Source organism: Ranitomeya imitator, chromosome 2, assembly GCF_032444005.1.
Source record: "Ranitomeya imitator isolate aRanImi1 chromosome 2, aRanImi1.pri, whole genome shotgun sequence".
NCBI classification, from domain to species: Eukaryota; Metazoa; Chordata; class Amphibia; order Anura; family Dendrobatidae; genus Ranitomeya; species Ranitomeya imitator.
In genome coordinates, this window is record NC_091283.1 from 589,444,085 (window position 1) to 589,469,236 (window position 25,152).

Consider the following 25,152-nt stretch of genomic DNA (forward strand, 5'->3'; position numbering starts at 1 on the left):
ACCCCCGAACATGTGACGGGGGTCGGCGATGTGCTCATTTCCGGCCGGAAGCGCTGGTTAAATGCCGTTGTCAGTGTTTGACAGCGGCATTTAACTAGTTAATAGCGGTGGGTGAATCGCGATTCTACCCATCGCTATTGTGGGCACATGTCAGCTGTTCAAAACAGCTGACATGTCCCGGCTTTTATGCGGGCTCACTGCCGGAGCCCGCATCAAAGTGGGGGTTCTGACCTCGGACGTACTATCCCATTCGAGGTCAGTAAGGGGTTAAACTGGGGCATCAAAAATGAGTCTTACTCTGCAGGTAGGAAGGAAGTTAGGAGCGCACCTTTTCTGCGTGCTGGAGATCACTTCTCCTGTGCAGAAGTCCACAGTGATCACTAGAAAGATTAGGCGGGTGCTATGCCCTTTTGACTCCGTGTGATTTTTGCACTCGATTACATCTTGGCCTTAAAAGATCCCGACCGCTCACAATTAAAAAAAAAAAATAAATAAAAAATTGATCTTCGGTGGTTTCACATGTCCATCTTTTTGGGATCATAGCTAGCGATGGTGGGACTGTAGCTTTACAGGGAATCACGGATCTGTAAAGTTTATGCACCTGTTGGCTATGCTCTGAGTATCTCAGATCTCCACACTTTGTCCATAGGACAGACAACGCAGTGAAAAATCATTGGAATTCAACCATGAAGCGAAGGGTGGAGACAACAGAATATCTGAATGGGTTAAGGAACAGAGTCAGAGACAAGAAGGAAGATAAAGATGACTCTAGTTCTCAGACTGTAGTGGAAGAGGTACCAGTCTGCGCACATCACCTGAGCACTTGCCTTATGTTTGGTGGAGCGCTCTGCTAATCTCTCTCTGATTTACAGAATCAACAGTCCTCGGTTTCTCAATTAAAAATAGACACTGTGGAGAACGGCCTCAACTCTGACATAATGGAAGTGAAAATAGTTGAGGTAAAGTCTGAGCAACTGAGTGAAGGTGAAGAGGAGAGTGCAGGATCCAGCCCCTCATCTGCAGTTGCCTCTGTGAGTTCTGCCCCAGAGAAATGGATGGTGGAGTATGTCAACTGCCTGGTGCCAAGCAATGACATGATTGAGTCGGTAAGGAGCATATATTGGACTAGTATGTATGTGAAGTGCTGCATTCTTTACCTACTGCTAGACTTATACATTTTTTTTTTTTTTTTAATCGCGCCAACATATTCTGCAGCACTTCACAATTAAGCAGTAACATGTACAGACGAAGGAATTATGAAGTAACACACAGAGGGCTCTGCTTGCAAGCTTAAAATCTATAAGGCATCGGGGGACACAATAGGTAGAACGTGCTGTTAGAATGAATAAGGCATTCCCAATAATGCTGCATGATCCGTCATCAGCCAGTATCTGTCTAAATCAGACCTCATCTGGCCTTTTGGCCCCTAGGATGTCTTGGTCCACGGGCCGCACCGTGCCACTCCACTCGCTGACTTTTGGTGGAGGTTTTTTTTTTTTCAGTCAAGATGGGGTGCAGTGTATATATAGGGAGGCTGTGTGGGGCTCATGCTGCACACGGGGAGGCTGTGTGGGGCTCGTGCTGCACACGGGGAGGCTGTGTGGGGCTCGTGCTGCACACGGGGAGGCTGTGTGGGGCTCATGCTGCACACGGGGAGGCTGTGTGGGGCTCATGCTGCACACGGGGAGGCTGTGTGGGGCTCATGCTGCACACGGGGAGGCTGTGTGGGGCTCATGCTGCACACGGGGAGGCTGTGTGGGGCTCATGCTGCACACGGGGAGGCTGTGTGGGGCTCATGCTGCACACGGGGAGGCTGTGTGGGGCTCATGCTGCACACGGGGAGGCTGTGTGGGGCTCATGCTGCACACGGGGAGGCTGTGTGGGGCTCATGCTGCACACGGGGAGGCTGTGTGGGGCTCATGCTGCACACGGGGAGGCTGTGTGGGGCTCATGCTGCACACGGGGAGGCTGTGTGGGGCTCATGCTGCACACGGGGAGGCTGTGTGGGGCTCATGCTGCACACGGGGAGGCTGTGTGGGGCTAGAATATGTAGGTAGTATATAGCACAGGCTACGTACTATATTGCACAGTGACGTAGTACAGGTCCTTCTCAAAAAATTAGCATATAGTGTTAAATTTCATTATTTACCATAATGTAATGATTACAATTAAACTTTCATATATTATAGATTCATTATCCACCAACTGAAATTTGTCAGGTCTTTTATTGTTTTAATACTGATGATTTTGGCATACAACTCCTGATAACCCAAAAAACCTGTCTCAATAAATTAGCATATTTCACCCATCCAATCAAATAAAAGTGTTTTTTAATAACAAACAAAAAAACCAACAAATAATAATGTTCAGTTATGCACTCAATACTTGGTCGGGAATCCTTTGGCAGAAATGACTGCTTCAATGCGGCGTGGCATGGAGGCAATCAGCCTGTGACACTGCTGAGATGTTATGGAGGCCCAGGATGCTTCAATAGCGGCCTTAAGCTCATCCAGAGTGTTGGGTCTTGCGTCTCTCAACTTTCTCTTCACAATATCCCACAGATTCTCTATGGGGTTCAGGTCAGGAGAGTTGGCAGGCCAATTGAGCACAGTAATACCATGGTCAGTAAACCATTTACCAGTGGTTTTGGCACTGTGAGCAGGTGCCAGGTCGTGCTGAAAAATGAAATCTTCATCTCCATAAAGCATTTCAGCCGATGGAAGCATGAAGTGCTCCAAAATCTCCTGATAGCTAGCTGCATTGACCCTGCCCTTGATGAAACACAGTGGACCAACACCAGCAGCTGACATGGCACCCCACACCATCACTGACTGTGGGTACTTGACACTGGACTTCAGGCATTTCCTTCTCCCCAGTCTTCCTCCAGACTCTGGCACCTTGATTTCCGAATGACATGCAAAATTTGCTTTCATCAGAAAAAAGTACTTGGGACCACTTAGCAACAGTCCAGTGCTGCTTCTCTGTAGCCCAGGTCAGGCGCCTCTGCCGCTGTTTATGGTTCAAAAGTGGCTTTACCTGGGGAATGCGGCACCTGTAGCCCATTTCCTGCACACGCCTGTGCACGGTGGCTCTGGATGTTTCCACACCAGACTCAGTCCACTGCTTCCTCAGGTTCCCCAAGGTCTGGAATCGGTCCTTCTCCACAATCTTCCTCATGAAGACACAAAAGAGAATAGTAAAACCAAAAACACTCAGTTTGAAAAAATGTTGCAGTAATCCGCAAGTGCTAGTAAAAGATGTAAAAAACAGGGTATTTGGTTGATACGTTTTTTGCAAAAAATGTATACTAAGCTGCTCTACCAATCTTCACGGTATACCCTTATCAGAGTAGTCCTAACTAATGTATGCAATCCCTATCTGATGTATTTAAAAACCTGATCATCTGTATATAACCTGTGTGAACAGGGTTCAGAGAGGAAAAATCCATGTGTGCATACAGGGTAGAACAGCTTTTGTGCAGATAGCCCAAGAGGAGTGGTGGAACTCCCCAGTCTTGTAGACACAAGAGAACAATTATGGAAACAGGAACACATGGGCTACTTGCACAGTGAACAAGTCTGTATGATCATGTTCACACACCACCAAGAAACCTGAAGACACAAAAGAGAATAGTAAAACCAAAAACACTCAGTTTGAAAAAATGTTGCAGTAATCCGCAAGTGCTAGTAAAAGATGTAAAAAACAGGGTATTTGGTTGATACGTTTTTTGCAAAACGTATTTTTGTTTTTAACCTCTTGCTTGAGGGTGTCAATGATGGCCTTCTTGACATCTGTCAGGTCGCTAGTCTTACCCATGATGGGGGTTTTGAGTAATGAACCAGGCAGGGAGTTTATAAAAGCCTCAGGTATCTTTTGCATGTGTTTAGAGTTAATTAGTTGATTCAGAAGATTAGGGTAATAGGTCGTTTAGAGAACCTTTTCTTGATATGCTAATTTATTGAGACAGGTTTTTTGGGTTATCAGGAGTTGTATGCCAAAATCATCAGTATTAAAACAATAAAAGACCTGACAAATTTCAGTTGGTGGATAATGAATCTATAATATATGAAAGTTTAATTGTAATCATTACATTATGGTAAATAATGAAATTTAACACTATATGCTAATTTTTTGAGAAGGACCTGTGTATAACACAACCGATGTAGAATATAACAGAGCTATGTAGTATGTAACACAGCGTACGTAGTATATAGCATAGCCACGTAGTATATAGCATAGCCACGTAGTATATAACATAGCCACGTAGTATATAACATAGCCACGTAGTGTATTGGACAGTCACGTATATTGCACAGCTACATAGCCTATAGCACAGAGATGTAGTATATAACAGAGCCCACGCAGTATGTAACACAGCCCATGTAGTATATAGCAATGTGGGCACTATATGCGTGGTTAAAAAAGACTTAAAATAAAAAATAAACATATGCTCACCTTTCTAGGGCCCCCTGAAGTCCTGGCGTCTGTGCGGTGCACGCGGCAGCTTCCGGTCCCAGGGTTGGTATGAGCGCAGGACCCGTGATGACGTCGTGGTCACATGACCGTGACGTCATGGCAGGTCCTTCTCGCTTACCATCCTTGGCACCGGAACCTGCCGCTTGCACTGGCGAGGACAGCACGCGACCTCGGAGGGTGACAATAATTTTTTTTTATTATTATTTGTAACATTAGATCTCTTTACTATTGATGCTGCATACGCAGCATTAATAGTAAAAAGTTGGTCACACAGGGTTAATAGCTGCGTTAATGGAGTGCGTTACACCGTGGCATAACGCGGTCCGTTAACGCTGCCATTAACCCTGTGTGAGGGCTGACTGGAGGGGAGTATGGAGCGGGCACTGACTGTGGGAAGGAGCGACCATTTTGCCGCCGGACTGTGCCTGTTGCTGATTGGTCGTGGGCGTCTTGCCACGACCAATCAGCGACTTGGATTTACATGAGACAGAGGCCGCGACCAATGAATATCCGTGACAGACAGACAGAAGGACAGAAAGATGGAAGTGACCCATAGACAATTATATAGTAGATAATTTTAATATAATAATATTGAGTAGAATTAATTTCGGCCTATTGGTTCGGCCTTTGACAACAGTCAGTCTCTCGTGGCCCCTAATGAAAATGAATTGCCCACCCCCTGGTCTAAATAATCACCAAGTGCTATTGGGTGCATGGATTATGTGAAGCCATGTATGGCAGGGACCAGATTCTTATGAAAATAAGGCTTTCACACTAGCGTCGTGCACTGCACGTCGCTATGCGTCGTTTTGTAGAAAAAACGCATCCTGCATAAGTGCTTGCAGGATGTGCTTTTTCTCCATTGACTTGCATTAGCGTCGCATTGCGACGCTTTGCCACACGTTGCAACCGTCGTGTGACGGTTGCGCCGTGTTGTGGCGGACCGTCGGCTGCAAAAAAGTTACATGTAACGTTTTTTGCAGAGTTGTGGCCACCATTTCTGACTGTGCGTGCGCGGCCGGAACTCCGCCCTCACCTCCCCGCACCTCATAATGGGGCAGCGAATGCGCTGGAAAAATGCATCTGCTGCCCCCGTTGTGCGTCGCATTCACTGCTAGCGTTGGTACGTCGGCCCGACGCTAGTGTGAAAGTAGCCTAAGTGAGAATAGTTAAGTGTTAACCCTTTAACGGCGGCAGTTAAGAGTACTTATTCTTCAGCGCCACTTTTTAACGGCGCTGACAAGTGTATAGCGCCCCCCACCATCGGAATTTCTCTTGGGTCTTGGCCACCGGGGTAGCTGAGAACCCCAGAGAACATGATTCGGGTCTGTTTTAACCAACTCCAGGGTTGTGATTGCCGTTAACGGAAAAACGGCGACCGCAAAAAAAAAAAGGTTTGATTTCCCATTTAATTTCCCCCAACCGGCAGCGTCATCTTCCGGGAAGAGAATGGCGGGCACATGCGCAGTGTGCCTGCTGAGATCCGCTGATCGGCCCACCGCAACAATAGGACATTTTTCCTATTGGTTCATTTTGATCACTGTGATAGTGTCTTTCACAGTGATCGAAATTAAAATAAATAAATAAATTGTAAATCAAACTCCCCTTTATCACCCCCTTAGTGATGTTAAAAAAAAAATATTTCCATTTTTCCATTAGGGTTGGGGTTAAAATTGGGGGGTTTCCACTGTGTAGGCACATCAGGGGGTCTCCAAACGTGACATGGCGCCCGCCATTGATTCCAACCAATTTTGTGTTTAGAATCAAACTGCTCCTTCCCTTCTGAGCCCTGCCGTGCGCCCAAACAATGGTTTTCTCCCACATATGGGGTATCGGTGTACTCAGGAGAGATTGCACAACAAATTTTTGGGGTCCATTGTCTCTTGATACCCTTGTGAAAATACAGAAAATAAATTGGTTCCAGGGTAAGCTTTTTTTTTTTTTTTGAGAAAAAAGTGAATGTTCATTTTTTCCTTCCACGTTCCTTTAGTTCTCGTGAAGCACCTGAAGGGTTAATAAACGTCTTGAATGTGGTTTTGGGCACCTTGACAGGTGCAGTTTTAGAATGGTGTCACTTTTGGGTATTTTCTATTATATCGACCCCCCCAAAGTCACTTCAAATGTGAGGCGGTTCCTAAAAAAAAAAAAATTTTTGTTGGAAAAATGAGTAATCCTTAATCAACTTTAAACCCTTATAACGTCCTAACAACAACAAAAAAAAAAAAGTTGTTTCCAAAATTGTGCTGATGTAAGTTGGCATTTGGGAAATGTTGTTAACTATTTTGTGTGACACTACTCTCCGATTTTAACCCCTTAGTGACCGAGCCAAATTTTTGAAATCTGACCAGTGTCACTTTATGTGGTAATAACTCTGCAACGCTTCAACAAATCCCAGTGATTTTGAGACTGTTTTTTCGTGACACATTATACTTTATGATAATGGTAAATTTAGTTCAACATTTTTTGTGTTAACTTATAAAAAATATACAAAATTTGAGAAAAATGTTAAAAAATTAGCAATTTTCTAAATTTGAATGATTATCCCTTTAATCCAGATAGTCATACAACAGCAAACCATTAATAAATAACATTTCCCACATGTCTGCTTTACATCAGCACCATTTGTAAAATGTTATTTTATTTTGTTAGCATTTTAGGAGGTTTAAAAATGTAGCAGCAATTTTTCATTTTTTTCAAAGAAATTTACCACATTTATTTTTTTAGGGACTTATCCATGTTTGAAGTGACTTTAGGGGTCCCATATATTGGGAAACCCCCAAACGTGATACCATTATAAAAACAGCACCCCTAAACATATTGAAAACTGCTGTCAGGTAGTTTATTAACCCTTCAGGTGCTTTACAGGAATTAATGCAAAGTGGCATGACAGAAATGAAAATGTGTATTTTTACCACCTAAATGTTGCTAACTTCTAAACCGATTACTACAGCCATCAGACTCTAAGGCCGCGATTTGGTCATGAATTGCCATCGCAAACATCAGGACAACAAAATCATGATCGGAGGGCACCAATTGGGATAAAGAAGAAGCCCCCACACTCTGTTAACCATTTATAATGATGTAGTCACTATTGACAGCAGCATCTAAGGGGTTAAACAGATTTAGAAGGTGCAAATACTGATCGTAGCTGATACAGCAAGTTGTCAGCTATAGTATACAACCAACAGATGCTGGATTGTCATCTGTGTGGGGAGGCTATTCTCTTATATCTCAGGTCAGTTAAAAGACGTATTGGCGGTCATTAAGGGGTTAAGGGTACAGAAATAAAAAGTTATAAAATTGCTACATTTTCTAAATTTCTGCCAAATTTCCATTTTTTCCATAACTAAATGTAAGTCATATCGAAGAATTGTTGCCACGAACATGAAGTACAATATGTCACGAAAAAACAGTCTCAGTTTGCTATATGATCTGAAGGGCTCGTTCTAAAAAGTTTTGGATAGTTAAGAGAGAAGTTTGGATGGGTCAGAAGGAATGAGGGCTCCCAAATATTTTATGGCATCTGCAGGCCATTTGAGAGGAAAGTTTGTTGCTAAATAAACCTCCTCATTGGAAAGTGAAATGATCAACGCTTCTGACGAGAAGGTAATGTTCAGTTTACCCTAAAGAAAGGATCTTTTGCAGGTAACGAGGACCAATGTCCAACTGACACAGCGCCTTTAATAAATCCCCAGTGGATCCTATCAAAGGATTTTTTCAGCATCGACTGATAAGAGACCTAGGGGTAAAGATTTAGCCTTAGAGATAATAAGCATAAAAAAAAATGTAATTCTGGCATCTTGCCTTTTTTTTTTTTTTTTTTGCTACGCTGTTTAGCGATCAGGTTAATCCTTTTTTTTTTTTTTTTATTGCTAGATCAGGCGATTCTGAACGCAGCGATAACAAATGTGTAGGTGTTTTATTTTTAATGGGGCGAACGCTGCCATAACTTGATCAGCTCTGCTACATAGAGGCGATGCTCAGATCGTTTCTTTGTAGCAGAATTACTGCATTGCTATGAGCGCCGACCACAGGGTGGCGCTCACAGCAATCCGGCATCAGCAACCATAGAGGTCTCAAGGAGAACTCTGGTTGTTATGCCGACAACCGATGACTCCCAATAACATGACGGGGGGTCACCGGTGCGCCCATTTCTGGACGGATGGCCGGAAGCGCTAGTTAAATGCTGCTGTCAGTTTGACAGCGGCATTTAACTAGTTAATAGGGGTGGACAGGTCGGGTTTCTGCCCTCGCCTATTGCGGGCACATGTCAGCTGTTCAAAACAGCTGACACGTCCCGGCTTTGATGCGGGCTCTCCGCCGGAGCCCGCATCAAAGTGGGGGTTCTGCCCTCGGACGTACTATCTCCGAGGGCAGAAAGGAGTTAACCTCAATTTCTGAGATATCCTCCTCCAGTGCATCCGAGACACGACGGTCCAGGGTAAGTAATGCTGTTTGATATATTTCCGGATTCGCTCAGATACAATGGGGAAAGGTCTGCAAGCTGCCGTTTAATATTGTATAACTTCTCATAATATAAACTAAATGTATCCAAAATCTCTTTAGGAGTATGAGCGTATTTCCCATGTGTCTCTTGATGCACGGTACATATGTAGCTGCCAGCCAGGGGTGAAGGGGTCCTGCCACATTTATCAGATGTCTCATACATGTAGCGTTGACATTTTTCTCTTTGAGATTTCTGATCTGACAGTCTGAGAGAGGTTCTTTTCTTGGATAATTCCCCTAGAATAGAAGATGAAAGCGTTTGTGTGTAGGGTCTCCAGTGAATGAATCTGCTTTAAGAGCTTAGCTACCTCAATATAGCTCTCCTTTAAGTCTGGAGCCATGTTTGATTAAATTGCCTCTCTACATATTTTAGTCTCCCTCTGTAACAGGATGAGAGTATGATCTCTGAGGTATATACCTGAAGAAATGAGTCTCTAGCTTCAGACAGCTCTGAAGTGCAAAGGCTAGCCTTGAGAAGGTTGTCATTTAGTCTCCAAGTCCACGAGCTTTAGGACCTGATAATGCACATAAACCAATAATGTGGGAGTTTTTTTTTGTTTTTTTTTTTTCTCTCTAGGATGCCGAAAATTGGTGTGATCTTACCACTTTTGATTTGACTGATGAATCTGCAGTTACTGATGTTGGCAGCCCTAACTCTGCAACTACTGCCAAACCCCAGGCAACCAATATAACTGAATATCGCCTTGATGGACATACCTTGTCTGACCTGAGCAAGGGTAGCAAAGGCGAATTAATTCCTATATCTCCACGTCCGCAAACTGGATTTGGGACACCACCATCCCTGCTAAAGCATCACAAGAAGAGGAAGATCACCTTGTCGCCTGTCACAGAAAGCGTGGACAACAGCAGTGCCTCCACTACAGATACAAACAGTATGACGCCCAAAAGCACTCCTGTTAAGTCACTACCCTTCTCTCCATCTCAGGTATGACTTCTTACAGGTAACATGGATTTTAGAATAAAACTCCATTATGCTTAACAAAGATTACTGTTTATGCATGGATATAAGACAATAGGTCACTTAATGGCAAATTTAAGTTCACCTGGGGGTGGAATTTGGCTCAACCCAGGCGTTAAACACAAATTAATGCTTTTGAGTTAATGCCAAAGAGCTCAATTTTTGTCTCCTCTGACCACAGCACCTTTTCCCGATCACCCACAGAATTGTCCAGGTGTCCATTGGCAAACTTCAGACGGGTCTGCACATGTGCCTTCTTGAGCAGGGGGACCTTGCGGGCACTGCAGGATTTTACACCTTCACTGCGTAATGTTACCAATGCTTTTCTTGGTGACTGTGGTCCCAGCTGCCTTGAGATCATTAACAAGTTCCCTCTGTGTAGTTTTAGGCTGATCTCTCACCTTCCCCATGATCAAGGATATCCCAGGAGGTGAGATTTTGCTTGGTGCCCCAGGTCGATGTCGATTGACAGTCATTTTGTATTTCTTCCGTTTTCTTACTATTGCACCAAAAGTTGTCTCCTTCTCACCCAGTGTCTTACTTGGGGTATTATAGCCCATTCCAGCTTTGTGCAGGTTTGATCTTGCCCCTGACGTCCGTAGAAAGCTCTTTGGTCTTGCCCATGTTGTAAAGGTTAGAGTCTGACTGACTCTGTGGACAGGAGTCTTTTATAAAGTTGACTATGTAAGACAGCTGTCTTTAATGCAGGTAACGAGTTGATTAGGAGCATCTAACTGGTCTGTAGGAGCCAGAACTCTTAAGTATTTGATCCTCTACCATCCATTATTTCTCACTGCAAAATGCAAATAAATTTATATCATTTATACAATGTGATTCTCTGGATTTTATTTTTTGATATTGTATGTCTCTGTTAAAATTAACCTACCCTTAAAATTATAGACTGTTCATGTCTTTGTCAGTGGGCAAACGTACAAAATCAGCAAGGGATCAAATACTTACTTCCTCCATTGTAACCATAGACGTTAATGGGCCAGTCTGTAAGGGTTTTCCCTGGCTGAGGTGTACTTCGGGAGCCCAGAGTACCATATACAGGTGTCCCTAGGCGTGTGCACATATGTTGGTCAGAATTGATGTCTCTCTCACACCACATGGTGCCGTATCTTGGGTTCAAGCTCGGACCCTTTGTTTTTATAACAAACTAGCTTAAGAGCCCGACGTTGCCTGGGCATAGTAAATATCTGTGGTTAGTTATAGCGCCTCACTTCTCTTATTTTCCCATCATGCCTCTCATTTTCACTCTCACACCTCTCATTCCCCCCTAACACTTGTCATTTTGACCTCACATCTGTTATTTTCCGATCACTCCACTATTTTCCCTCACTCCTCTCATTTTGCACTCACACCTTTTTCATTTTCACCTCACACCCCACATTTTCCCCTCAGTATATACGTTTGTCATCTCCCTTATATATAATATACACCTGTATGTCATCTCCTGTATATAGTATTTACCTGTACGTAGTCTCCCCTGTAAATAGTATATACCTGCTGTCATCTCCTCCTGTATATTGTATATACCTGTGTCATCTCCTGTATATTCCTGTCATCTCTTCTGTATGTACTATATACGTATGTCATCTCCTGTATAGTGTATATACCTGCTGTGTCATCTCCTCTATATACCGGTCATCTCCTCTTTTATATAGTATATACCTGTATGTCATCTCCTCCTGTATATAGTATATACGTGTGTCATCTCCTCCTGTATATAGTATATACCTGTAAGTCCTCTCCCCCTGTGTATAGTATATACGTGTCATCTCCCCTGTTTATGGTATATACCTGTCATCTCCTCCTGTATATAGTATATACCTGTCATCTCCTCCTGTATATAGTATATACCTGTCATCTCCCCTGTATATACTATGTACCTGTATGTCATCTCCCCTGTATATAGTATGTACCTGTATGTCATCTCCCCTGTATATAGTATATACCGGTGTCCTCTCCCCTGTATATAATATATATCTGTGTCATCTCCTCCTGTATTATACCGCGTTCACACGTTATTTGGTCAGTATTTTTACCTCAGTATTTGTAAGCTAAATTGGCAGCCTGATAAATCCCCAGCCAACAGAAAGCCCTCCCCCCTGGCAGTATATACCCTATATACTCGAATATAAGCCGACCTGAGTATAAGCCGACCCCCCTAATTTTGCCACAAAAAAACTGGGAAAACTTATTGACTCGACTATAAGCCTAGGGTGGAAATGCAGCATTTACCGGTGAATTTCAAAAATAAAAATAGATCATTATTTCCCCATAGCTGTGCCATATAGTGCTCTGCACCGTTCATTATTTCCCCATAGCTGTGCCATATAGTGCTCTGCACCGTTCATTATTTCCCCATAGCTGTGCCATATAGTGCTCTGCACCGTTCATATTTCCCCATAGCTGTGCCATATAGTGCTCTGCACCGTTCATATTTCCCCATAGCTGTGCCCCATATAGTGCTCTGCACCGTTCATATTTCCCCATAGCTGTGCCATATAGTGCTCTGCACCGTTCATATTTCCCCATAGATGCTCCACATAAATCTGTGCCGCTGCTGCAGTAAAAAAAAATGCCATACTCCCCTCTCTTGCTTGCAGCTCCCAGCGTCTGGTCCCAGCGTCTCTCCGCTCTGACTGATCAGGCAGAGGGCGCCGCGCACACTATATGCGTCATCGCGCCCTCTCACCTGCACAGTCAGAGCGGATAGACGCCGGGAAGATGGAGCGGCGCCCAGCGGCTGGAACGGGGACAGGTAAATATGCGATACTTACCTGCTCCCGGCGTCCCGCTCCTTCTCCCGGACAGCTGGTCTTCGGTGCCGCAGCTTCTTCCTCTATCAGCGGTCACCGTTACAGCTGATTAGAGAAATTACTATGTGGCTCCACCCCTATGGGAGGTGGAGCCGCATATTCATTTCTCTAATGAGCGGTCCCACGTGACCGCTGAACAGTGGAAGAACAGCACCGAAGACCGTGGGACAGGTGGGGAGCGTCAGGATCGCTGGAAGCAGGTAAGTATGCCTCAGCGCCCTCTCCCCCTCACCCGCAGACCCTGCCACCCACCTTGACTCGAGTATAAGCCGAGAGGGGCACTTTCAGCCCAAAAATTTGGGCTGAAAATCTCGGCTTATACTCGAGTATATACGATATTAGCTCACACATACACATAATAGGCAGGTCATGTGACTGACAACTGCCGGATTTCCTATATGGTACATTTGTTGCTCTTGTCGTTTGTCTGCTTATTAATCAGATTTTTATTTTTGAAGGATAATACCAGACTTGTGTGTGTTTTAGGGCGAGTTTCATGTGTCAAGTTGTGTGTTGAGTTGAATGTGGCGACATGCATGTAGCGACTTTTGTGAGATGAGTTTTGTGTGGCGACATGCGTGTAGCAACTTTTTGTGTGTCGAGTTGCATGTGACAGGTTAGTGTAGCAAGTTGTGTGCAGCAAGTTTTGCGCATGGTGAGTTTTATGTGTGGTGCGTTTTGAGTATGTGCAAGTTGTGTGAGGCAACTTTTGCATGTGTTGCAACTTTTGTGCATATGGCAATTTTTCAGCGTGTGCAAGTTTTGCGTGAGCCTAGTTTTGCATGTGGCGAGTTTTGAGCGGTGACTTTTGTGTTTTGACTTTTATGTGGCGAGGTTGGTATGTGTGGTGAAATGTGTGCTGAGGGTGGTATGTGTTAAAGCACGTGGTAGTGTGTGGCGCATTTTGTGTGTGTTCATATCCCCGTGTGTGGTGAGTATCCCATGTCGGGGCCCTACCTTAGTAACTGTACGGTATATACTCTTTAAGTCCCCATTGTTCACATCTGGCAGCTGTCAATTTGCCTCCAACACTTTTCATTTCACTTTTTCCCCATTATGTAGATAGGGGCAAAATTGTTTGGTGAATTGGAACGTGCGGGGTTAAAATTTCGCCTCACAACATAGACTGACGCTCTCGGGGTCCAGACGTGTGGCTGTAGCTGCGACGGTGCAGATGCCAATCACGGACATACACACACACACACACACACACACACACACACACACACACACACACACACACACTCACTCAGCTTTATATATTAGATAAGCCAGACTTGAGTAAGAAAATAAGGTCTTGTTTACTTGGTGTTAAAACTATGTACAATCGGTACAACCCCTGGCAAAAATTATGGAATCGCCGGCCTTGGAGGATGTTCATTCAGTTGTTTAATTTTGTAGAAAATAAGCAGATCACAGACATGGCACAAAACTAAAGTGCTGTATTGGAGTGTTTTTTGTGTGTTTGTTTTTCATGATTCCTTAATTTTTTCCCTGGATAAAAAAGTAACCATTACTGACAACACATTTTTTGTTCTTGGTTTCTTTGTGTTTCTTAAAGCCTGAAAGTTGCCATTTGAAATTTCTTTAGTTTTGTGACATGTCTGTAATCTGCTTTTTTTTTTCTCTATAAAATTAAACAACTGAATGAACATCCTCCAAGGCCTTTGATTCCATAATTTTTGCCAGGGGTTGTAGTAGGTAAAGCACTTGAATTCATCTGCATTACATGTCGGAGGCACAAAACATTTTGGTTGTGGATGGTGTTGCATCATTTGTGAAGAGCATTGCTGAAGTATAACAGGTTAAGCTGAGGATCTCCATCTTTCCAGTCCAGGGCACTCAAGTACTATAGTCTGTGGATTATATAGGACAACTCTTCCAGGTTCTGTACCTTATAGACGTGTCCCAGCTAGGCTGAACCTGTATTCCATTACTAAGATCTCCAGATCTAACAAAGACTAAAGGTACCGTCACACTGAACGATATCGCTAGCGATCCGTGACATTGCAGCGTCCTGGCTAGCGATATCGTTGAGTTTGACAGGCAGCAGCGATCCGGATCCTGCTGTGCCATCGTTGGTCGGAGCAGAAAGTCCAGAACTTTATTTCGTCACTGGACCTCCCGCAGACATCGCTGAATCGGCGGGTGTGACGCCGATTCAGCCGATGTCTTCACTGGTAACCAGGGTAAACATCAGGTTACTAAGCGCAGGGCCGCGCTTAGTAACCCGATGTTTACCCTGGTTACCAGCGTAAATGTAAAAAACAAACAAACACTACATACTTACATTCCGGTGTCTGTCCCCCGGCGCTCTGCTTTCCTGCACTGGCTGTGAGCGCCGGCCAGCCGTAAAGCACCGCTCTGGCAAATACAGATGAAACAATACATATATAATCTTCCACAGGTTAGAGAGTGTATACATTCTGTTATCATTAACATAACATAATATTAGAACAATCAGTCCCAATGGGAAGAATCTGAATACAGCATGAACACTAGTGATGATTGAGTGAACTCGTTGCTCGGGTTTTCCCGAGCATGCTTCAGTGACGTCTGAGTATTTGACTGCTCGGAGATTTAGTTTTCATTGCGGCAGCTCAATGATTTACAGCTATTAGCCAGCTTGAATACATGTGGGGATTCCCTAGCAACCAGGCAACCCCCACATGTACTCAGCCTGGCTAGTAGCTGTAAATCATTCAGCTGCCGTGATGAAAACCAAATCTCCAAGCACTGACAAATACTCGGAGGTCACCGAGCGTGCTTGGGAAAACCCGAGGAAACAGTACACTCGCTCATCACTAATGAACACCATAATCTGGAAGAAGAACCAACAGGCAAAAGGAAGCTGGGGATAGACACTGAAATAATTACCTCAAGGAGGCCGTATAACTGATGAAACAAATACTTCACCCTGATCTATAATGGTGGACGCCCCCATGACGCAAGCAGTCAGGCAAAGTAGGTGATAGACCCACGCGTACCGACACCTAAGTGTGTCTTTCTCAAGGTCAATGAACTTTAATGGGGCGAGCCCAATAGAAATAGAGAATATACCTACATACATATATATATCACACGCGCGCACATACTTATACATGCACACATACACACACACCACACACACACACACACTAACTAGATGGTGGCCCGATTCTAACGCATCGGGTATTCTAGAATATGCATGGCCACGTAGTATATTGCCCGGCCACGTAGTATACTCACTTAACGATCTGAGGGCCACTTGTAGTTAAACATACTCACCATTCTCGTCGCTGCTCCTCAGCGTCCTGTCTCTCCGCTTCCTGGGAGCCAACGGCGCTGTGCAGATGGGCGCGCGGCTGCCGCCATCTTGCGTTCCCAGGATGCTTTGCGAAATTACCCATATGACTTGGCGGTCTCGCGAGACCGCTAGGTCTTATGGGTAATCTCGCAAAGCATCGGTGGGAAAGGAAGATGGCGGCAGGCGGCAGCGGACAACGCAGGGTGAGTATAGCAGGTTTTTTTGTTTTTGTACTATTTTTAACATTACTTTCTTTTACTATTGATGCCGCATAGGCAGCATCAATACTAAAAGGTTGGGGACACACAGGGTTAATAGCGGCGGTAACGGAATGCGTTACCGCCGGCATTAACCCTGTGTTAGCGGTGACCGGAGGGGAGTATGGAGCGGGCGCCGGGGACAGTGACTGCGGGGAGTATGGAGCCGGCGCCGGCCACTGACTGCGGGGATTATGGAGCGGCCATTTTCTTCCGGACTGTGCCCGTCGCTGATTGGTCGTGGCTGTTTTGCAGCGACCAATCAGCGACTTGGATTTCCATGATAGACAGAGGCCACGACCAATGAATATCCGTGACAGGACAGACGGCGGCGAATCTCCATGGTAAGACGGCGTCCCGTCATTGGTAATGCGTCGGCGCGAGACAGTCTGGAACCAAAAGTTCCATATGTATACAATGCACAAGCGCCAGAAGCACATCACTAAAGGTACCTTCACACATAACGATTTCGTTAACGATATCGTTGCTTTTTGTGACGTAGCAACGATATCGTTAAGGCTACGTTCACATTTGCGTTGTGCGCCGCTGCGTCGGCGACGCAACGCACAACGCAAATAAAAACGCACGCAAAAACGCTGCGTTTTGCGACGCATGCGTCGTTTTTTGCCGAAATTTGGACGCAAGAAAAATGCAACTTGTTGCGTTTCCTGCGCCCGATGCTTGCGGCAAAAAAAAAAAAAAAACGCATGCGTCGCACAACGCATGTCCATGCGTCCCCCATGTTAAATATAGGGGCGCATGATGCATGCGTCGTCGCTGCGTTTCCCGACGCCGATCCAGCGATGTGTTCACTGGTAACCAGGGGAAATATCGGGTTACTAAGCGCAGGGCCGTGCTTAGTAACCCAATATTTACCCTGGTTACCATTGTAAAAGTTAAAAAAAAAAAAAAAAAAAAGTACATGCTCACATTCCGATGTCTGTCACGTCCCCCGGCGTCCACAGGGTTAAAACTGCTTTCGGCAGGAGCGCTGCTAATGCACGTGCTGCTGCCGAGAGCTTTCCCTGCACTGTCAGCACCGGCTGTAAAGCAAAGCACAGCGGTGACGTCACCGCTGCTTTACGGCCGGCGCTGACACAGTGCAGGGAAAGCTGTCGGCAGCAGCGCTCCTGCCGAAAGCAGTTTTAACCCTGTGGACGCCGGGGGACATGACAGACATCGGAATGTGAGCATGTACTGTGTTTTTTTTTTTTTTTAAAAAACTTTTACAATGGTAACCAGGGTAAATATTGGGTTACTAAGCGCGGCCCTGCGCTTAGTAACCCGATGTTTACCCGGGTGCTGCAGGGGGACTTCGGCATTGTTGAAGACAGTTTCAGCGATGCCGAAGTCTTTCCCCTGATTGTTGGTCGCTGTAGAGAGCTGTCTGTGTGACAGCTCCCCAGCGACCACACAACGACTTACCAACGATCACGGCCAGGTCATATCGCTGGTCGTGATCGTTGGTAAGTCGTTTAGTGCAGAGGTCCCCAACTCCAGTCCTCAAGGCCCACCAACATGTCATGTTTTCAGGATTTCCTTAGTCTTGCCCAGGTAATAATTGCATCACCTGTGCAATGCTAAGGAAATCCTGAAAACATGACCTGTTGGTGGGCCTTGAGGACTGGAGTTGGGGACCCCTGGTTTAGTGTAACGGTACCTTTAGTGTGCAAAGAAACCATCAATACTGCGCAGGCGTGAAGATAAATAGAGGATGTCTTTTGAATCAGAAGAAGCTCAATGCGCCTGTGCTTGGCATTTAGAAGGGGGTATCTTATGCATAAGAAAAAAACATAATGTGCCCATGCTCAGCATATAAATATAGTTAGAAACACGTGTGCACAACCGTATGAGGTGCACGGGTAGGTTCCCAAACCGTAATCAGCAAAAAATACAAAACCCGATACTCAACTTGGTGGTGTGAAGAAACAAAAGATTTATTATCCCAAATCAGAAAACGTTTCGGTCCCACATCTGGACCTTCATCAGTAACGTTTACTGGGACAATGTATAGATTCAAGTGGCTATATGGCCTGCCCGGAGGTTGCTACCAATATAGTATTGGATACCCAGAAAGAGAAGTTACAGCCTATATAGGTGCTGTCATCGTGGCGTTGTCTTGCGTTTTTTGGCATAACAGAAAACGCTGCATGATGCATGCGTTTTTGCATGCGTTGTGCGTTGCGTCACCGACACAGCACCGCAAAACGCTAATGTGAACGTAGCCTTAGTGTCACTGTTCTCCACTGCCCTTATCTAATCTTATACTTGGTTAACCTCATGCTGCCCCAACCCTCCTACTTACAATGTATGAAACTGAAAGTGAAAATGTGTTGCAAATTCTTAGTAGTAAAGCTCCTCCTCTAGACTAGATGTTTGGTGTGCATCTTCCAAGCATCTCACAGCTGCTACTCAGAAGAGGAAGAGACTGTAAGAAGTATTATCCTTTCAACAAACTTTGCATCAGTTAGCTGTGAGTACATGAGGAATAACCGTATTACTGACCACTATATCAGTTGTACGACCTGGCAATAATTTTGTACAATTGTTTTTAGGAAAAACAATTGTCATTTTGATTGTGAATGCAGAATTAAAAACCTGAGAATGTCAAAGAAGCGTCACATTAAATCAGCGGTATTTGAACATTTCACCCTCACTCAAGATAGAAACATTCTGTCAGTGTATGACAAATGATCCAGACGAAAACAAATGCTGTGAAGCCAAGATCAGTGCATATTCAGGCAAAGATAAAAATGCTCCTACCAGAGCTTCTAATCTAAAGAGACATTTACAGCGCTTTCATCCAGAAGTACTGAAAGCAGTGGATGAGAAAGACTGCATCCAAACCAATGAACCAGTGCCCAGCTCTTCCAGCCAAACAAAGGAGCAGAGAACTTTGCAGCCATCAGTTGCAAGATATTTTGACAGTGACAAAGTTACTGTGACAATGACAGTAGATACATTTAAAAAACAGATCATAGAGCTTGTTGTAAAGGATAGTGTGCCTATTTCATTATTTTCACGACCAGCTTTTGTGTCTGAATGGGGAAATGCAAGCTTGGTGTTTCTCTGGAGAGAGAGAGTATTAGAAAATTAGTAATCGAAGAAGCTTTTAAACAAAAGGAAGAACTTAAAAATAAAAAAAAAACTCTCAAGGGACGCTTTGTTTCATAAAATGGATGCCTGCACATGTCACAGAGTGAACTATTTTGCCATCAATGTCCGATTTGTTTGTGACAAAAATGAAATAGTTACCAAGACATTGGCAGTAAAAGACACCAAAGCTCATCACACCAGTGAGTTTCTCCAGCTCTTGGTGAAAAAGGTTCTGCAAGACTATGAACTTAAAAAAAGAGCAAGTTCTTTCTGTCGTAACGGACAATGCTTCAAATATTATAAGTACTATTAAGCTAATGAATGAGAGTAATGATGGTACCAGCAGCTAGAAGAACATTCTGGGTCCACAGACACAGAAATGTTTGAAATAGAGGAACACAGTATTGTAACTGAGGAGCAAACTGAAGTTGCTTCAGATGAACAGCAACATGATAGTTTAGATGATCTTGTTGAAACTGTCAATACGTTCTTTCATTCATCACATGCGCTGTGTTGTGCATACGCTACAGCTGGCTATAAGAGACAGTCTGCAAGAAGGACATGCTGCTGCACTGATTGGCAAGGTGAGAAAATTGGCTACTGTTGCCAGAACCCCTAAAGTTTACTCAATTTTGAAGAGACGTGCTGGAAAAGGGGTAATTATTGATCAAGCCACCCGATGGGGCAGTACTTAATGATTCAGCGCTTGGTTGAACTGAAAACCTTTCTTGTAGACATGGCTAACCCTCAACTGACGCTAAATGAAAGTCAGTTGAATCAGGTCACTGAGCTGGAAAAATTGCTGCAGCACCCATTTACAGTGACTAAAAAATTACAAGCAGAGGACTTAACTCCAGGTATTTTCTTAAAGGAGTGGAAGAACCTGATGTTTCGCCTGTCCCAAAGAGGAGGGTTAATTGCAAGTGGCATTGCTACATCAATGAAACTGAGAGAGGAGCTACTATTACAAAATAACATTCTTTTGGCAGCTGTTTATGTAGACCCAATGCATCGGATTTTTCTAGATGATCAACAGCTAACTAAAGGAAAAGAAGCTCTGTTTGAAATAGCAGTAAGGATGAAAGGGTTGCAGAACAGTCTAGGAGGAACAAGAAGAATTTGGTCGTCCTGCCACATCTTCACCCTCATCAACTGATAAAGAATTTAATTTCGAAAAATATTTGGATCACAAGGACCGTGCGAAGCGTTCCCGCATAGAAGAGTCATCCCCATGAAAGAACACAGCCAGTACATTTCAGCAGAATTTTTCATGTGCACTAAAAGAAATTGAGAAATTTGACCATTCATCAAAAATAACAGTGCAACAAGTGATTCCTCTGTATCCTGACATTGTCAGAGATGTTGCCCGAGTGGTTACGGCTTTGCCACCAACCCAAGTTAGTGTAGAGAGGTTGTTCTCTGCTCTCAAAATTAATTACCGTAACTACTCGAGTATAAGCCAACCCCCTAATTTTGCCACAAAAAATTGGGAAAACTTAATGACTCGAGTATAAGCCTAGGGTGGAAAATGCAGCAGCTACCGGTAAATTTAAAAAAATAAAAAGTTACCAATAAAAGTAAAATTAATTGAGACATCAGTAGGTTGTTTTTTGAATATCCATATTGAATCAGGAGCCCCTTTTATAATGCTCCATACAGTTTGATGGGCTCCATAAGATGCTCCATATTAAAATATGCCCCATATAATGCTGCACAAATGTTGATTATGACCCCATAAGATGCTCCATACAGATATTTGCCCCATAAAATGCTGCACATGGCCCCATAAGATGCTCCATACAGATATTTGCCCCCATATCATGCTGCACATGGCCGGATAAGATGCCCCATACAGACATTTGCCCCCATATAATGCTGCACATGGCCCCATAAGATGCCCCATACAGACATTTGCCCCCATATAGTGCTGCACATGGCCCCATAAGATGCTCCATACAGACACTTGCCCCCATATAATTCTGCACATGGCCGAATAAGATGCCCCATACAGACATTTGCCCCCATATAATGCTGCACATGGCCGGATAAGATGCTCCATACAGATATTTGGCCCAAAAGCTGTTGCTGCGATTAAAAAAATTACGTACTCACCCTTCCCGTTCCACCGCTGACCGCCGCTGTGTCTTCCCATCCTCTGCACCGACGTTCAGGAAGAGGGCGGCGCGCACTAATCGCGTCACTGCCCTCTGACCTGAGCGTCACTGCAGAGGACGCGGTAGCCACAGTGGCGCCGCCGGTGGCACGAGGAGCAGGTGAGTATCGCGCACTGCCCCCCATCATACTTACCTGCTCCTGGCGCCGTCGCTGCAGGTCTGTTCCCCGGCGCCGCATTTTCTTCCTGTAGTGAACGGTCACAGTTACCGCTCATTACAGTAATGAATATGTGGCTCCACCTCTATGCGAGGTGGAGCCGCATATTCATTACTGTAATGAGTGGTACCATGTGACCGCTCAGTACAGGAAGAAACTGCAGCGTTGGAAGAAGCAGGGACCGTGCCAGGAGTAGGTAAGTATAATTACACAGCCCCCGCTCTCCTTCCCCTGCTGACCCCTGGGTATGACTCGAGTATAAGCCGAGAGGGGGACTTTCAGCCCAAAAAAGTGGGCTGAAAATCTCGGCTTATACTCGAGTATATACGGTAGATCAGATTTGAGGGCATTCATGAAGGAGGAGCTGACAGGCAATACTTTTTCTGAAGGCAAATTTATAGATTTCTTCTTATTAACTGCATAACAGTGTTTATTGCATATTTACTTACAAGAGTTTAGAAAAGTTTATAAAAGTTATTTGCTATATTCTAATTGTATTCTAATAAATATAGTTTTTGCTCTAAGTGGTCTGATTACTTATATGATGGTGAGAAACTGAATAAGCAAGATGTTAATATTTGACAACAGTAAATTTATTGTTATGAATTGGCCATTTATGAAGGAGTCTGAGTCAGAACTTGATAAAATCCAGGAGTCGGAGTCGCAACTCTGGCTTACCGACTCCACAGCCCTGGTGAAAACACACAAATGTACCCCAAAATGACTCATAATGTATAAATACCCAAACAATAGATAACAGCATACATACATAACGGCAGCTGCCGGGAGCATCGGTAACGCTTTTTAAACATTATATCTTTTTACTATTGATGCTGCATAGGCAGCATCAATAGTAAAAAGAGAGAGCGAGACAGAATTTCCCTGACTGTAAATTTTTCCACGCATGTTCAGTTTCAAAAAGACTGCATCCATCACTGGATTCCTGTGTTTGACAGTCAGTGATGGATCCTGCGCCCATAGGCTTCCATTATAGCCAACGACGGACAGCGCAGGATTCGTCGCTGAGCGATTTTCCGACGTACATAAAAAAGGTTCCTCTTGCGTTGTCTCCGCCCGACGGACAGCAATGTTCCGACGGATCCAGTGCACGACGGATGAAACGGAAGGCAATCCGTCGCTAATACAAGTCTGAGAAAAAACAGGATCCAGCAGAAACATTTGCTGGATCTGTTTTTTCCAAAATCGACGGGAGCTAAAAGACGGAAGTGTGAAAGAGGCCTAACAGCTAAGTGATCAGGATAAGTTTCTGTTCAGTGGAAGCCCGCAAAAATCTTGAGTGGTTGAATTAACATTTGAAAGTTGCTTTAGTAGGCTATGTTCGCTGAAATACAACTTGCTGATCTCTTGAGGTCTCTCATCACTCTACAGAATTATCTTTATTTCTTGTGCTGAGGAGCTCCAGCTGTGTAAGGTTTTTTGTATTTTTTGGTTATATTGTGCCGGAGCTGTAAGATTGAGCCTAATTGTCACACTAACCATGTATCTACAGTTATGGCTGTGAAATGCATTGTTTTTTATCCCTAGTACGCCTACTAATTAAGCCATTGCAATTCTTTTCTTCCTATGTCCTATAGTTCTTAAATTTTTTGTCGAAGCATGATACTTTGGAGCTGGAAAACCCATCTCTAACCTCGACACCTGTCTGTAGTCAAAAAGTAGTAGTAACTACACCTCTCCATCGAGACAAAACGCCCCTGCTGCAGAAGAACTCTGCGTAAGTCTTACACATTAATTGTGTTCACTGCATTCTCCGTTTTGCTTGTAAAAATTTTTTTTTTTTTTTTTTTTTTAGTCCCGAGATTATAGACTTCATTCTACAACTACAAATAAGGTTTCACTTACCTTTCGATGATATCAAGTTGTGCTCAACTTTAACCTCTATCCCATCTCGTGATGTACTGTTACATCATAGAGCAAGTGCCGTTATGTTCTAAAATAAGCACATGCCTGTAATAGTATCCGTCAGAGCTAGCTCTGGTTGCTGCTGTAAGCACTTAATTGTCATTGTCAATCACTGATGGCAGCACTTGAATTGCACGCCATCGCCCTCCTATGACGTGATCAGGGAGTTCTAATAGGCCGCAATGACTGCCAGTGGCTTGCTAAAGGTCCCCCATCACTGCTCTCTTGGTCTTCGTGAAAAATGAGCTTTATAGGAGACGTTGAATGTCACTATATACCAAAGTATCGAAATATTGTAAGGGATCTAACAATCCCTTATGTTAATTAAGAAAAGTTGAATAAAACAAAATCCTCTTTTTTTCCATCCATAGGCAAAGAAATACAAAAAGAATATGCATGTTCAGTATTGTCATGTCTGGTTTGTCAATATACAAAATGGCAACAGAACACAATCTATATTTATTTAAAGGGAATCTGTCACCTCATTTTGAAGCTATAAACTGCTGCCACCGCCTTTACGGGCTTATCTACAGCATTCTGTAATGCTGTAGATAAGCCCCTGATGTAACCTGAAAGATGAGAAAAACAGGTTAGATTATACTCACCCAGGGGGTCCGGTCCGATGGGCGTCTGTGTCCGGGTCTGGCGCCTCCCATCTTCATGTGATGACGTCCTCTTCCTTCTACCGCGGCTCCTCTCCAGGCGTACGGATTTTCCCTGTTGAGGGCAGAGCAAAGTATTGCAGTGCGCAGGTGCCGGAAAAGGTCAGAGAGGCCCAGCGCCTGCGCACTGCAGTACTTTACTCTGCCCTCAACAGGACAAATCAGTACGCCTGTGCCGGAGCCGCGGTAGAAGCAAGGAAGAGGACGTCATCACATGAAGATGGGAGGCACCAGACCCGGACACTGACGCCCATCGGACCGAACCGCAGCGGGACCGCCCCTGGGTGAGAATAATAGAAACTGTTTTTCTTATCTTTCAGACTACATCGGGGGCTTATCTACAGCATTACAGAATGCTGTAGATAAGCCCCTAATGGTGGTGGTTGCAGTTTATAGCGACAAAATGAGGTGACAGATTCCCTTTTGTAACGAAGTTCAAAATTATCACTAAAAATAAACAAAACAAAAAAACTAAGTCTCCATAATGCCACAGTCATACTGACCTGCAGAATTAAGTTTCCAGGTCTTCTACTGCACAATGAACATGGTAAGAAGAACCCCTTCCCCTCAAAAAAAAATAAATGGCTTACAGTGCCTACAAGTAGTATTCAACCCCCTGCAGATTTAGCAGGTTTAATAAGATGCAAATAAGTTAGAGCCTTCAAACTTCAAACAAGAGCAGGATTTATTAACATATGCATAAATTTTACAAACCAAAAAGTTTTGTTGCTCAGTTACATTTTTATAAATTTTAAACATAAAAGTGTGGGTCAATTATTATTCAACCCCTAGGTTTAATATTTTGTGGAAT

At 44.1% G+C, this 25,152-nt stretch overlaps 1 protein-coding gene across 1 annotated transcript in view; it reads left to right on the top strand.

Moving 5' to 3' along the window:
* The window catches only part of MYBL2 (MYB proto-oncogene like 2), a 68,469-nt gene that overhangs the window by 14,393 nt on the left and 28,924 nt on the right, over window positions 1-25,152 (top strand). The window contains exons 6-9 of the mRNA XM_069752321.1: window positions 650-794; window positions 873-1,106; window positions 9,560-9,928; window positions 23,352-23,491. Coding sequence (XP_069608422.1) covers window positions 650-794; window positions 873-1,106; window positions 9,560-9,928; window positions 23,352-23,491 — 888 coding nt within the window. The remainder of the gene's footprint in view (window positions 1-649; window positions 795-872; window positions 1,107-9,559; window positions 9,929-23,351; window positions 23,492-25,152) is intronic.